The sequence below is a fragment of the Copidosoma floridanum genome, unplaced genomic scaffold (assembly GCF_036245765.1).
Source record: "Copidosoma floridanum isolate Cflo_tuat_1 unplaced genomic scaffold, Cflo_Japanese_pri ptg000021l, whole genome shotgun sequence".
In the NCBI taxonomy this organism is placed as follows: domain Eukaryota; kingdom Metazoa; phylum Arthropoda; class Insecta; order Hymenoptera; family Encyrtidae; genus Copidosoma; species Copidosoma floridanum.
Genome location: NW_028321898.1, coordinates 16,252,925 through 16,268,509, shown reverse-complemented (window position 1 = coordinate 16,268,509; position 15,585 = coordinate 16,252,925). Strand labels below are relative to the sequence as shown.

General features: G+C 31.9%; 1 protein-coding gene across 1 annotated transcript; it reads right to left on the bottom strand.

The window, feature by feature from the left end:
* Nucleotides 1–9,068: 9,068 nt before the first annotated feature.
* LOC149374145 (vascular endothelial growth factor receptor 1-like) lies at nt 9,069–15,039 on the bottom strand. Its single transcript, XM_089594583.1, has 10 exons — nt 15,017–15,039; nt 14,758–14,928; nt 11,015–11,154; nt 10,725–10,905; nt 10,443–10,612; nt 10,212–10,350; nt 9,966–10,121; nt 9,714–9,866; nt 9,313–9,606; nt 9,069–9,182 (listed from the first exon to the last, which is right to left on the bottom strand). Exons 2-10 carry the CDS (start codon nt 14,837–14,839, stop codon nt 9,130–9,132), a joined length of 1,368 nt encoding a protein of 455 aa, XP_089450709.1. The 5' UTR covers nt 14,840–14,928; nt 15,017–15,039; the 3' UTR covers nt 9,069–9,129.
* Nucleotides 15,040–15,585: the final 546 nt, after the last annotated feature.

Sequence of the window (15,585 nt, the reverse complement as noted above, 5' to 3'; positions counted from 1 at the left end):
TCATCGCGTTTAACTAGTGTATCCGATACAAATACCAAAAATGTACAAACCAAAGATTTGAACAACTGACTAGAACCAGGATCATTCTTACGAGTTGTTCCTGTCGTTATTTTGAGTCAAAAAATTGTAAAACGATTTATGCACTTCTTGATGACGGTTCAACTGTGACCGTAATGAATGAGCACTTAGCAGACGAATTAAGAGTCATACGTACTGTAACTAATGTATCTTTAAAAGGTGTCGGCGAACAAAGCTCTCTTTTGTCATCAAATGAAAAGACAAAAATTCAAATTAAAGCCGATTCGGAAGTCTATGAGCTTACAAATGTAATGATAGTAAGAAACCTTGCACTACCCATGGTTCGTGTAAGCAACGAGTTATCAAATTTCTGCAAAGAAAACTCGGGCATTAATTCATCTCATTGAAGCGGTACCTGATATGATAATCGGACAAAATTTCATTGATTTAATTATTACACAAGAATATCGATTTTTAATTAGAAAAAATTCAGTTGTTTCTCGCTGTATCTTAGGTTGGGCGATTCATGGTGTGATAAACTCAAGCAGTGAAACACGAGTAAATTTTTTACACTCTCAGAATGGTAATCAAGAAAATCTTAATGAAGTATAACAATTACATGATTTAGATAATTTAGTCCGATCATATTTTGACTTAGATACTCTAGGAGTAAAAAATCATTGCAAATATACACGCGAAAATAGACGAGCGATAGAAATTTTAAATGATACTAGAAAATATGTCAATAATAAATGGGAAATTGGTTTATTATGGGCTGATAATAAAAACATTAAATTTGACGGTCGTGAGTTAGCAGAACGCCACCTTCGCCTTTTAGAGAAAAAACTTTATCGTGACAAAAACTTTGCAGATTTGTATTATCACGAAATGGAACGTCTCATTGAAAATAATTACGCAGAAAAAATTACTGAAACATCAACTCATGAAAAATGCTGGTACCTACCTCATTTCGGAGTCCGACATATAAACAAACCAAACAAAGTTCGTTTAGTTTTTGATGCAGCAGCTAAAACAAAAGGGACGAGTTTTAACGACCTACTATTAACAGGACCAGATTTTTTAAAACCTCTTCTAGGAATTTTTATGCGCTTCCACCAATATAATTACGCTATTAAGGCCGATCTCAGAGACATGTTTTTGAAAATAAAAATCCGCGAAAAAGACCAAAATGCGCAACGCTTTCTCTGGAGGGGTAGAAATAGAAATTCAGAAGTATCAGAATATCGGATGTCCTCACTGTTATTTGGTGCTAAATCATCTCCGTGTTCTGCACTTAACATTAAAAATAAAAACGCTAGCCTGTTTTCATCACAATTTCCTAATGCCTCGAATAGTTTTATCGAAAATAGTTATATGGACGATTTTCTTGATAGCTGTATGACTCTTGACGAAGCTAAAAATCGGGCTAGACATGTAAAAGAAAAGTGGCATTTAAAGTAATTAAAAATAAAGTTTCACCCGATTTAATTAGTGGCAAAAAAAGACCTACGAAACGCGAATTTCTGAGTATAATAATGTCAGTCTTTGATCCATTAGGTTTTTTAGCACCTTTTACAATTCGCTCAAAAGTACTCATGCAAGAAATTTGGAAGAGTGAGATTAAATGGGACGAGTCACTACATGACCGAGAATTTGAACGTTGGCAACAATGGGTAGGAGAATTAGTGTTATTAGAATCTTTCTCAATTAAACGACCTTATCAGTTAAAAAATTTTCAAACTAACAAAGCCGAATTACACTTATTTTGTGATGCAAGCACGTCAGCAATCGCCACCGTCGCGTATTGGCGATTTTTATTACCCAACGGAGATAGTAACGTATCTGTTATTATGTCTAAGAGTCGTGTTGCTCCTACAAAAACTCAAACGATTCTGAGACTTGAATTACAGGGAGGAGTCTTAACCACACCTCTTGCAAAATTAATAAGAGAAGAACATGATTTTCAGATCATTAGGCGCGTTTTTTGGACCGATTCCAAAGTTTTACTGTATTGGATAAAAAAACATCCACAAATTTTTAAAGTTTTTGTAGCAAATCATTTAGATGAGATTCGCAAATACTCTCAAGTTCCCGAGTGGCGATGGGTTCCATCGAAAGATAACCCAGCTGATGACAGTACTAGGTATACTCCCGATGCTCTCAAAGAAAACAGTAGATGGTTACACGGTCCCTCTTTTTTACGTTTTCCTGAAAATCAATGGCCCAAAATAGTCGTGGAAACAAGCGTTGAAAAACTTAACTTTGAAAGTGAAACAGAGTTGAAAGCTTTAGTCACACATATAAGTATTGAAGATCCAGTTATTGATATAAAAAGATTTTCATCTTGGAAAGTTTTAGTGAACACTTATGCGCTAGTTTGTGAAGCTATTTGTCGAATGAAAAAAGAAAACTTTCGTTCTTTAAAATTAAAATTAAAAGCAAAAATCGATTTCGTTAGATTTAGAAATTAAAGATATTCCTAAAGACAGCCGTTTGTTGAGAGTAAATCCATTTTATGATAAAGATGACAATCTTTTACGCACGAACGGTCGACTAAAAAACCTTGACGATGGACTTTTTCCAAAAAATTTACGTATTTTAGACACTCAAGATTTTATAGGTCGTTTAATAATAAAATCTTTTCATGAAAAATTTTATCGTGCGTCATATGAAACTGTGATTAACGAAATCAATCAAAAATTCTCAATCATTGGTCTAAGACAAACCTTGTGCAGTATAATTAGTAAATGTATTGTACGTAAAATGGATCGTGGAAAAGTTGCCAACCCAAAGATGGCAGATTTGCCTAAAGCTAGATTAGGTTACCGATTACAGGCCTTTACTTATTGTGGTATCGATTACTTCAGTCCGATTGAGGTTACGGTGGGACGGAGAAGAGAAAAACGATACGGGGTTTTATTAACGTGTTTAACCACTCGAGCGATTCACATCGAGATGGCTTATAGCCTGAGCACAGAATCAGCAATAATGGCCCTCAAACGGTTTATGTCGCGAAGAGGTAACCCTTCAGTAATATATTGTGATAATGGGACTAATTTTCGTGGTATGAGTAATGAATTGAAGCAAGTAGTAAGAGAGATAGATTTGAGCATGTTATCAAAATTTATAGTTCAAAAAGAAATCCGATTTAAATTTAACCCTCCAAGTGCTTCTCACACGGGTGGTGCATGAGAGCGACTTGTGCGTTCAGTAAAAAATGCCTTAAATGTTATATTTAAAGGACAAACTGTAAAAGAAGAATGTTTTATAACTGCTTTAGCTGAGATTGAACATTCTGTAAATTCGCGTCCATTAGTACATGTCTCTTTAGATCCTCGCGATCGAGAGGCACTTACGCCAAATCATTTTTTAATTGGAAAATCATCTGGCAAGATAAGATTCGGACGTTACGAAAATTAAATTTTGTGTACCAGAAAACATTGGCGAATAGCACAACATTTCGCAGACCACTTCTGGCGCAGGGGGTTACGCGAGTATTTACCTACTTAGATGCCGATGAAAAAATGGTTCACGGAAGAAAAACCTTTGAAAACAGGTGATCTTATTTTGATTCTTGACGATGATGTAAAACGGAATCAATGATTCGAACATAGCGTTGTTGTTTTATTTTTTAGTAATTTGTTGCCATGGCAACTTGTTTTGTAGTTCGAAACGAAGGAGAGAGAAAACGTCATTCTCTTAAGAGACTTTCTGTGAACAACATTGCATAACCCTTTTTTGTTTAAAAAATAAAAGTTCCCTTTTTAAAACAGTGTGATTATTTTCTGCGCGTAGTAGCTAGTTCAGCTACATAGACTGTTAGCTGGTGACAGAAAAATTTAACCAATTTTTTACAGTCTGCTAATCATAGGGGACTTATTTACAACCATAAGCAGCAGAAAATAGTAGTTTTCATCGAATAAGTGTCATTGTCTCCGCGGTCATTTTGTGGCCGTAAGGTAGCCGCGGATCGATGGCGCTTATGTAGCGAATCCTATTTTTCCTTCTGAGGGCACACCGGCCTCTCAAAAACGCACGAGGTAGGAAAATGTATAAAAAAATATTATGTACGCATAAATGTATGGTTAAACATTACAATAAGTTTGAAAAAAAAAACGTTTCAAAACAATTTTTTACAGTCTGCCAATTATTGAAATAAAAGGCCGGACAGTCCAATATACTACAATTGTATTGACAAACGAATTGTTTGAGTACAATCTTTCACATAATAATATTAGTGTGTAAAACAAAATATATGTATCTAGAAACAATGTTTAACAGTCTTCCAAGAATAGTTTAGGGTATCACAAGCATAAGATTGGAGAAATTTTATATGGCAGACAACGATAAATACATATTTTTGATATTCTGGTGAATTAACATTGTTTTTCCTATACATCCCGAAACAATTTTTTACAGTGCCAAACTTGTTTTGTTATGATCTTAACAACGCAAAATATTAAATAAACTGAATAATAGACGAATAGAACTTACAAAGAGCACTACAAAACTTTTTTCAATTTGCATAAAAAAATAATAGTTTTTTACAATGTTTTTTAGTCCACCGATTTTTTCTTGAAATATTTAGGTATTAAATAGACAAAGTTTAAAAATGGCAGACGATTAGTTGTGATATTCCTGTCTATGTTAAGGCAAAAACAAATTTTATTACTAACACTAGCCTCTAACGGTATTTAATAAAAAATCTATTTTTTTTTAGTCTGACATTTTATTGTGCCACTAATTAATTAATTGTTCAATCAAATAATGATTGGCAGACCATTTTTGTGTTTCTACAAGTATATATTGTACATACAAAATATATTTTTCGTTTCCCACCACTACTTTCTACGGCTTACCATTAATATTAAATCAAACAATTTTTTGAAGTATGCCAGTATTGCATCCCGCAATGTAGTTAGAGACTTTTTTAGATTCATCAGACAAAGATGAAAAGAATATTGTGCAGGAGAATGAAACTTTGAATGTTGATGGAGATGATTTCGTTCAGAATAGTGACGCGGAAAGTGATGTTAGCATGGACTTAAACATGTCGCATAAAATTAAATCTGATGATAGCTCCTAATTATTTTCATTTTTTGATTGTGTATTAAGTCTTTTTTAAAGTGCTTCATTTAAACAATTCGTTATTTTTTACCTTCACTTAAAAATATTTTTTCCGCCCTCGGGTGGTTTTGGGAGGCTGGTACTTCCTCGGGCGAAAAAGCAGTTTTCCGGAACTCGTTCGAGAAGTCTCCTTTACGAACCTCGTTACGTCCCTCGCCTTCGGCTCAGGCCGCAAACCTCTCGGTTCGCAAACAGAGACTTTCCAAACTCGTAGGAAAACTACTATTTTGCAGTAGTGTGCAGAAAATAGTTGTTTTTCGCACTATTTTCAGTGTGGAAGATCGATTTTCCCGCATAGCGTGTGGCAAAGGTTTTTCCACACAACAGAAAAATTTTTGCTACACACCAGAAATCTCGCGGAGAACGAATGAAGATACCGTATGTGTACAAGTATCAATCCTACCTGGTGTAAATTTCAACTCTTAACTAAAATTCCTTCTCAATGACTTTTTTTGTTAATTCCATTAACTATATATTATTAAAATTTCAGAACGTTTTATTGGGAATCACAATCCGATTACGTTGGTGCGGGTTTCTTTAACAAAACTTATTACAGTTGTGAAATTCTTTGAAAATGTTTTTGTTCAAGTAATTCAAAGTTTATTTTTTCCTATAAAATTTTAATTAAATCAAATTTATGCTTTTATATTTAAGACATAAAAACACTTTTTTTTTTCGAACGATCATTTGGTATTTTTGCAGTAAGGGGGACCCCCTAAACTCCGCACAACCTTTCTTGCGAATTATCAACATACTTAAGTACTATCTTCCTCAAACTTATTGCGAAAAATCTTGTACGCGATTCGTGCAGGATGATTTCTCACACTTGTGTGATAGACTCGCACTCGTGGCTGGTGACAGTAACTCGTGCCTTGCGCACCAGTCAACTCTGGCCACTCGTGCAGGAAATCATCTTTTCCGCATTTGTTACGTAAATAACTACTATACGAAGTAATTTGTAAGAGGTATGAACAAATTTTTCATACATTATAACAAACACTTGAAACATGGACGGAAATGTTTGCTAATTAGTATTTAGTAAAGTAATTAACTGATTAATGCTACAAAACAACGGCAGACGGTTAAAAAATGATTTATTTGTGAAATACTGTAAGTATGGTGCCAGTATTGGGAGCAAAATTTTTTTTTACTGAATAAATACACTTATATTAATATAAATCGTCTGCCATTTTGTATATTATCTATTTAATAGCTAAGTATTCCGAGAAAAAATTGTCAGACTGAAAATCGTTGTTAATCAACCATGCTTTTCTTTACAAGTTGTGAACCTCTTCTGCCTACATATCTGTAAGTTTGCAAATTAATAAGCCCATAATTTCAAATGATAATTTCAAATCAAATCATAATTTCATATTTAATTTAAAAATTTAAATTGTTTAACAAGGCAGACTATTAATGATCGTTTCTAGATACAAGAAAACAATGTAAATTCACCAGTACGTCCAAAATATGTATTCATAGTAAACTTGTCTGCCATGTGAAATTTCTCCAATCTTATGCTTGTGATACCCTAAACTATCCTTGTCAAACTGTTAAAAATGTTTTATATATATGTTGTTTATTTTAAAAACTAATATTACTATGTAAAAATTTGTACTCGATAAAATCGTGTGTCAATACAATTGTAGTATATTGGATGGTCTAGCCTTTTATTTTAATTAGTGGCAAACTGTAAGAAGTTGTTTTGAAAATATTTTGTTTTTCAAACTAATTGTAATGTTCAACCATACATTAATGTATATAGAATCTTTTTTTATACATTTTTCTGCTACTTATGACTGTAAATATGTCTTTTATGATTAGCAGACTGTCAATTTTGTTAATTTGTCGATTGGTTAATTTTTTCTGTCACCAGCTGACCGTCTAAAAATTGCCAGACGTGAATGAAGAAGAGGACGGCTTTCAGAGAAAAGCGTTATTTTTTATACAACTGTGTCATAAAATAAAGCTGGAAAAGATAGACGTTGAGCGTATGCTGAATGATGAGGACAGAGATGTGTTTTATCCTTAGTTGAGGTAAAATTTTCGATCATGCCGTATGATTGCAGTACGTATGATACAATTTTTATCCATAAGGGCAAATAGCAATAGAATCTTGCATGATTCTACCACTCGAACATACACATATTTTGTCCTTAACAACGAGTAACCTCAAGGTAATTCGAGTTTTTTATTTCTAAAGTGAATTAGTTTTAACTCTGTAGCTGTTTAATCATATTCATCATACAACTAACCATTTTATTAGAAAAAAAAGTAATGTCACGCAGTTTTACTTTTTTGAAGAATTAATTAAGCCTTAACTTAATTGAAACTAAGCAACATTAATTGAAGTTTACAGAGAAACAAAAATCAGGTAGCAGGCAAACAAAACATTGCATGATGTTCCATTCTTCTCATCGTGTGTCGTACGTAAGAGACACAGCCACGAAATTTAGTGATGTACATATACATAAAGTTTAATGAAACAAGTATTTACGAAATCAATCATGCTATGCACCTAAAGTGTCAGGATTAGAAGGTGTCAGTAAATGTGATCGGAATATTAACACAACACAACACAAACATACCTCTTTAATATCATATAAAGGTATCTGGAAAAGTCACTGCTTGTTATTTTGAGAAGAGTAGTATATCTTTTGGCGTTGATTTTTTCTTTAGTTGATTCTCTAAAATATGTGCATTTTTAATTTGTGTTGATGGAAAGAATATTTGCAATATTTCTACCTTGTTCTAAAACTTTATAAATCCACATGTTTGTAACTTCAATAAAAAAAACGTAGTTGAATATTTGCCATGAAACGGTTATTTGTATTATTAGTATTTTTAAGGGTCTCATTATTTAATCAGTCAAACATTTTATAGATACAATTTTTTTTTTATCACTTAAACTTTATAAATTAACATATTTATTACTTTCATAAAAAAACGTAATTGAGTATTTGTAATCAAATATTGTATAATAGTTAATTTTTATTAAGTATTCTGTGATAAAATTGCAACGAATAAAACATTAAATACAAAAACTAGTTCAGTAATCACACGTAGTTACAAGCAACAAAATATTAAAGTATGACGTTGAAACCAAAATTATAACTTCACTAGTTAATTTTTTTTTCTACGTTCTTTTTCTTGTACTTGGAAATAATTTTTTTTTTTACCTTATTGACACCTCCAAACAACGCGAAACGAACGATTTTGTAAACTCATGTAGTCATCTCTTGAGAACTTGAATTGTTCCGATTTTATTTGAAAACGATGGAATACATTACCAGATATTTTACCACACAAAAATGGAATTGGCTAGTTGCAATCTCGTCACAAAAACAGATGAGTCCCGATGTCACTCATACATTAAAAATCTTAATGATTTTTAAAATTATTGACGAGGTGACCAAATAATGTAAATGACGATGCTTACAGACCATGAGTGCCAAAATAGGTTTTGTCATGCAATTCCTTTACGAGGCCCAAAATTAGAAAAATAGTATCGTTACGGTAATCACCAACGTCATTATCACCAGCCTTACCAGAATAACTATATAAATATATTGTACGTATGTACACTCGTGTACGCAAATGTGCGGGTATTTTTGTAGAGTCTAGTATTTTTCTCAAAAACAAAATCATCCAAAGATACTATTTTTTAACTTAGTCCACGTTTACGTATTTACAATACGTAAGTATAGGCCAAAAATTTTAACGTTTTTGTATTCTTTTGCTGACAAGAAGACAAATAACATTTACTAATTGTTTTTATTTTTTTAACATATTCATACTTTAATAATTGCAATTTACTTGTACATTTTCTACGTTAATTATATCAAATTGCACAAAATTGTCGATTGTATAAGTAGTCATTCTAATGTAAAATAGAGTTAGGTAATTCATACAACTAGTGTACTTTAAAAAGTTTAATTATTACTTTTTATTCGTGTTTTTACAATTTGAATTACACGTAACACATCAATCTTGCGCGTAGATGAAGTTGTTTCTATTTCCATTAGAGTTTCTGCGCCCTTAGAAGAAAATTATAATGTTTAATAAAATTGTGCAACGATACGTGTATTTAATCTGAATTCATCATAAATTCAAAATTCATGATTAAAAAAAAGTGCAGTATAGTAATTTTTATTATTAATTACATACCTTTTACAGTAATGCTCAAGAAATTTGTTACTCTTCCAATGCGATTTTGGACTTGACAAGAATAATTTCCGCTATCACTTTCCAAAAAGTTTTTAATGTAAAATACTTGATTATCATCTTCAAAATTATAATGTTCTGACGACTCCAAAAGCACATTGTTTTTGTACCATGTTACTTTAGGCTTTGGCTTGCCATTAGCATAACAGTACAAAAAAATATCTTTAGCCTCTCTTACATCAGCAAAAACTTTCGTGTTATTGAGGTTGGTATTTGTAATATCTGGTACTTCTGGAGCTGTGAATGTATGATGTAATAAGTTGTCATATATATATGTGTGTGTGTGTTGCAGAGTTGCTTTAAAAATAATTTGAAAATAATTTCATAAAAATTTTTTTTTTTACTTTGTAAAGTTAGATTGTAAAATTCCCAAGATGGATTACGTATTGAAACTTTTTGACATTTGTAAGTTTTTTGATCTTTATCCGTCAAGTTCTTGATCTCTAGGATCGTTTGATAAGTAAAATCGGACCTTACCGACTTAATAGATATTTTTTCTGAAATAAAATGTAAAAAAGTTGAAATTTAAGTTAATAAATCACCTAGTGCTATGAATTTGTAAGTTTTTTAAATTAAAAAATTGAATCTTAACCTACCGAATTCGTAATCCTGTTCCTTTTTATTGATAACCCAATTTGTAGAATCATTAGTAAATAAATTGACAACGGCACAGACTAAAGTAACGTTGTCCCCTTCATATAAATCTGTTTCTGGTTTTATTATCCCAAACAGAGCCTCACTAGGTTTTTCATCTTTATAAATAATAAAAGAAAGTCGTTAAGCTGAGAAATCATCAAAGTAAAGTAGAAATTTAAGCTTAAAGATGTTTGTCACATTTATACCAGTAATTAGCACATTCTTTTCAGTCGAATTGCAGTCATAAATGTTACAGTCTTCACAACTCATTAGACTCGTAGTTGTCCTGTTTGTTGATAGTGCTGAATAAATTTTTGTTAGACTTTGCTCCTCTATTAATGAGCTCTGTAACAATTAAATAATCATGAAAACTATAATTTCTATTATTTGGTCTTACAATAAAGCAACATTTCTGTGTTTACTTTCATAAAACTAACCTCAAGTTTGACTATCTTGCATTTATCTTGGGATTGAGTTTCTGGGCACTTTGTATAGAACCACGGTACATTAAGCTTAGGGAGACCATAAGCACTGCAAAATACAGTCGTATTTTGGCTCGGACCCAAATAAATTTTTCCGGTTGGTAGTGTCCAAATTTCCTTGCCAGCTGCAAGTATGATATAAATTAATTAGTTAATAATGCATTAGTACAACACGATTGCTTGTCAGTATTTTATAAAAAATGAAAAAGGAAATGAGTAATGTCATTATTTTCTTACTATTAATGTAAACGTGTATCGTTTCAACATCTGGATTATTTTTGTAATCCTCCTTCTTTATGTTCTTTCTTTTCTCGGCACAGCCGTATCTACCAGTATCACCGAAGACGCTTAACGGCCTTTGAAATGTTGCATTGCGGTCCAACTCATTTTCATAAATCATGTGCTTGGATGTCCTTGTCTTTTTATCAATAAAAGAAAATAATTCAACACCAATCACGAAAAGAAACTTTTTTACAACTGTCATATAAATATACACGCATAAAGTATAGTCATGTCGTACAACTTACATGTTTCCTTTTTTCTGGATAGTAAAATACGAGTTCTTCAGTCTTACTCATACACGTGATTTCAATAGATTGTCCTTCATTGATAGTCACCCTGGACATAAAGGGATGCAGCGGGGGCGAGGATGAGTATCCATGGCAGCCTACAATTTTTGAAAAGTTAATTAAGTCAAGTATACACAGATAAAAACAAAATTTGTAAATCTTATGAGATAACGAATGCAACCATAGTATAAGCAATGGCGTTAAAAGTACGGTGGATTACCATGGATTATATAATTTCAAAATGCTGCTTTTTATTTTATGTATTGATTGTGTGACTATTTAATTATTTTCCTTTGCCCAATTGTAACTTTGTAAAAACGTCATACATGGTTATAAAAAGACAGCAATAACAGGACAATATCATGCACTAAGTATATAATAGTTATGCTGCTAGTTTTATAATCTTAGAGACTCAAGGAATTATCACTTTGATTCTCTATTAAAAATTTTATAGTTTAAAGTCCTTGATTTTTGGTGGGGGAAAAATACTCAAAACGTCGAAATACGAACAATCTAATTTTTCAATGAATTGTAGATTTTTATGAGTAATGCCTGAATATTCAGAGACTTTTTTGAAATGCCAATACTCAGATGGCTCGGTTAGAAAGATCAGTGATAGTTTTCAGTCATTATAATTTTCTTAATTTTGTTACATTTTCTTTTAACAATCGTTGGTGACTGAAATATGCTAAGGAATGCGAATTTTACTTTCATCCCACATTTATAAACACGAAATGATAAATACGTACTGTATGTGAGATGTGCAATAGTAGATGATTAAAGATGCGTGGAAGTTTTACAGTCGGAAGCGAATGAAGTTTCGTCTGACTCAGGCACGGTCTTTTAAGCTGTACAGTGGGAACGTGATAGGTACTTATGACCCCGAAATCAGAAACAATACTTAAAACTTTATACATAGGTATAGAAAAGTTGTTTTTTTTTTACTTAGGGAACTTTTTTATCTTTATACGTTTACTGCGCCCGGAATAAAAAAAAAGAGCTCGCACCTAGTCCAACGGGAGCAAATAATATAAAAGGTCCATCGAGCCTGGTGCTTGCCCTATCAACATTACCTTATAGAGTATAAATACTACTGTTCCTGATTATTGTATGGACTTGTAAAATTATGAAATTATTTGAAAAGTATTTATTAAAAAATCATAAAAAAAATTTTTTTCTTAAACTACGTATTAGAGTTAACCACATCATACATCAGTCATTTCACAAAAACTGTGATATTCTGTGAAGCCCATGCTTCAAAACGATGGATTGAATTATTTTGAGTCAGAACTTTTTTTAAACGGTTTCAACAAATTTCTTCTAAATACGTTTTCGAGAACGAGTCGAAAGAACTTTTTGCGTTCAAGATTGAAAAAGCAGGTTAAAATATCATTTCCATAACGTGAAGCATTTAGAAGTCTCAGTTTTTGCGGCTTCTAATGCCTAGACATTTCTTTTTAAATTTTTTTTTACTGTGTACTATTCAAAAGTTTGAGGTGTCAAATAGCTTTTCTAATAGTTTACGACCAAGAATTTTTTTTAAGTCCAAGATATTTAATTTTTAAGCCTACTGTTGATACTTTTGCATTGCGCGCCACAAATGACTTAATTTGGCTAAGCAATTAATTTTCAGACACTTGGGCTGCGTTTAGATGGAGTCTGGCAGATTCCCAGACTCCATCCAAACATAGCTTTGGAATTAATCGTTTTGTATTCCAAAGTGTACGAGAACAAGTTAAATTTTTTTAGACCCAAATTTGAATGTGGCTATTTGTAGTGGCGTTGCAAATGCGGAGCGTTTTTCCTGGCATACTAAGTGATCATTACCGCAACGCCCCTACTGTCAGAGGGATTTGAAGTTATTGATTAAATGACTGTAGTGCAAAAAAGGGTCTGGGTTACAAATGTAAGAAATGAAATTTCGTCGAAAAATTCTGACTTGGGGATCCACAACTGCTAAAAAAGTACCGTTAGTGTAATGACAAGTGTGTCATTTTGAAATTATTAAAAAATTGCATTTGAAATAACATAGATTTTCAAAAATGACTGTAGAGTTAGGCCCAAACGTTTCCAAGTCGTTTGGACCTCACATAACTAGGGAAAAATAATAAAGTATTCTAAACGTTCGAATGAAACTCAGTTAAATCGTAAAAATATTGTTTCTTAAACATTGTGTGTTAAACAGTTTTTGTAAAATGATCCATGTATATATACTCTACTACAATACAAAATTGTGTTTTACGTACAAACTGGGAAAAAGCGTTTTTTTATAATCAGTGGTTATTTTCTTTTTAATAAACATATGTTAATACATTTTAACGCTTTCTATCGCTTCAAGTAATTAAATTACATGTAAGCTATCATTAAAATCCTACTTAATAACAATCAAACGTTTCGAAAGATTAACAGCTAATGACTAGGAAATTTTCTTTGTTTGATTTGGATGTAGAAACTAATTTGTAAACCTATTCAAACCTTTATCAACATAATTAAAGTATTGTATCTATATTTTTTACTAATCTAAATAATTATGGAATAAACCTATCGTATTTTTTTCCTTCATCAAAAAAAGTCAACCATAAAATAAAAGCACAATATTTTTATTATTTCTGAAAATAACATTTGATGCGCAAAACAATTGTACCCTTAGCTCTCAAAAATAGCAATGCGGAAAAATTTTACTTCATATTTAGCCGTTAAAGGTTCAAATAAATACGTAGAAGACAAAGAGTTAGTATCGCAAGATAGAGTATATCAAATTTTTCCTGGTATGAAAACTGAAATTGAATGGTAATTTTAAGTTCACGAAATCAAATACTGGGAACTCTAGCTAACTACCTACTATTTTATCAATCCATGCAAGTACTTGGCCAAATTTTTAACTGCATTTCAAACCGTGTTGTAAAAATATCAACCACTTTTTTGATCGACAAATTATGTGAAACTAGAAAAAAAATCTTAATCGTTAGAAATTTTAGATATTTCAATATTATTAGTATACAGCTAACATCTGATCAGAAGTAACAGTCTGTCAAAGAGCAGGTTTAATAATGAGTAACACAAATTTTCTTTAATAACACGACATTATTCAATAGACCATAAATAATTGTTTTTATTGACAAACTTAATTATTTTTGGCCATCTAACTTTGTCTGCAATCTCAAATTGGAGAATATATAATACATCTCTAATGTATAGAAGGCTAGGTACATAAAGAGATACATTTTACATTATCTGCTTACGTGCTGAGGGGAAAATAGGTGACAATGAAGTTAGTGTTCACAGTGCATGCTCAGTGGACATTTAAGAATACCTTTTAATTTTTAAAGCAATTAGAATATCGTGAACGAGCAGTTATATATTAAGTTTTACTAATTTTAAGACAAACATTTACAGTATAAAGTATTAAAATGCAATATACAAGTTATGGTTAACAGCCGTAGTTTGAGGAAAAAACGACAGTGCCTTTTCCATATTTAACATTGATAATTTTACTCTTGACAAGTATTGTGTTGAATCGAACGTATTTTATTTATTTATAAAAGATGACATCACCATCACAAGTTTCTCAGCGTACTAGGGAGTCAAACTTTTCCTAACGTTGAAAATGTTAAAAGGGCTGGGCTTTGTTGTTTGTTGTTTTAAGCGCCCGCATGGATAAATTCCTTAAACAAACCGATTGATATAAACTGTATACTCACATGTAAGTAGGACGAGAATAAAGAACATCAATTTCCACCAAAATGGCCACGATAGGCCCCATTTTTCTTTGGAGTTCGACATCTTACCTATCGGAATATCTCTAATGTAATAAATCCTTTCAGCTTGCACGGTTGGACCCTAAAGTCTTACGTTCCAGCTAGAGAAAGGATCTGTGGAAAAACAAAAAAATTATTACAGATAGCTATATAATCCATGCAGTTGTATCGATATTAATAAATTTGAAATATGCTGACATACCAGAAGACGAATCGACACTGAGCTGGAACAACAAAAGCTAACAGCTACTTTTCGTGCAACACCTATAACAGCTACGTACCCCACCACTTTGTAACATTCCTGGTAGCATCGTCATCAATTCTGATGCTCGTCTAACACAAAGCCTTTGTCGTGAAACATAAAATCACTGCCTAGTTATTTTTCAATGAATGCAACGAAAAAGTATTGTTTTTATTTAAAATCTTGCTTAGGCACTTTATCAAACACTACAGACATCTGTAAAAAGTATGCAGGGAAAGGCGGCCCCTCCTGAATTATCTTAGATACTTCAGAAGCAGAAAAATTCTACTACATTTTTAATTATTATTCTCAAAAAGAAACTAGAAACTAGAAATACATTGCGTGATCCATTTTTTGTAACTATCTTATACACCTTACTCCATTAGTAGCAACCCTAGAAAGCAAAGCTTGTTACCTATTTCAATCTATTAACTTTAAAAAGAGCTGCTCAATAGTACTTGGTTCTCAAAAATACAAACATCCTTCGTTCTTTCTTGAAAAACTATTTCGTTTTATTTCCTAACATATTT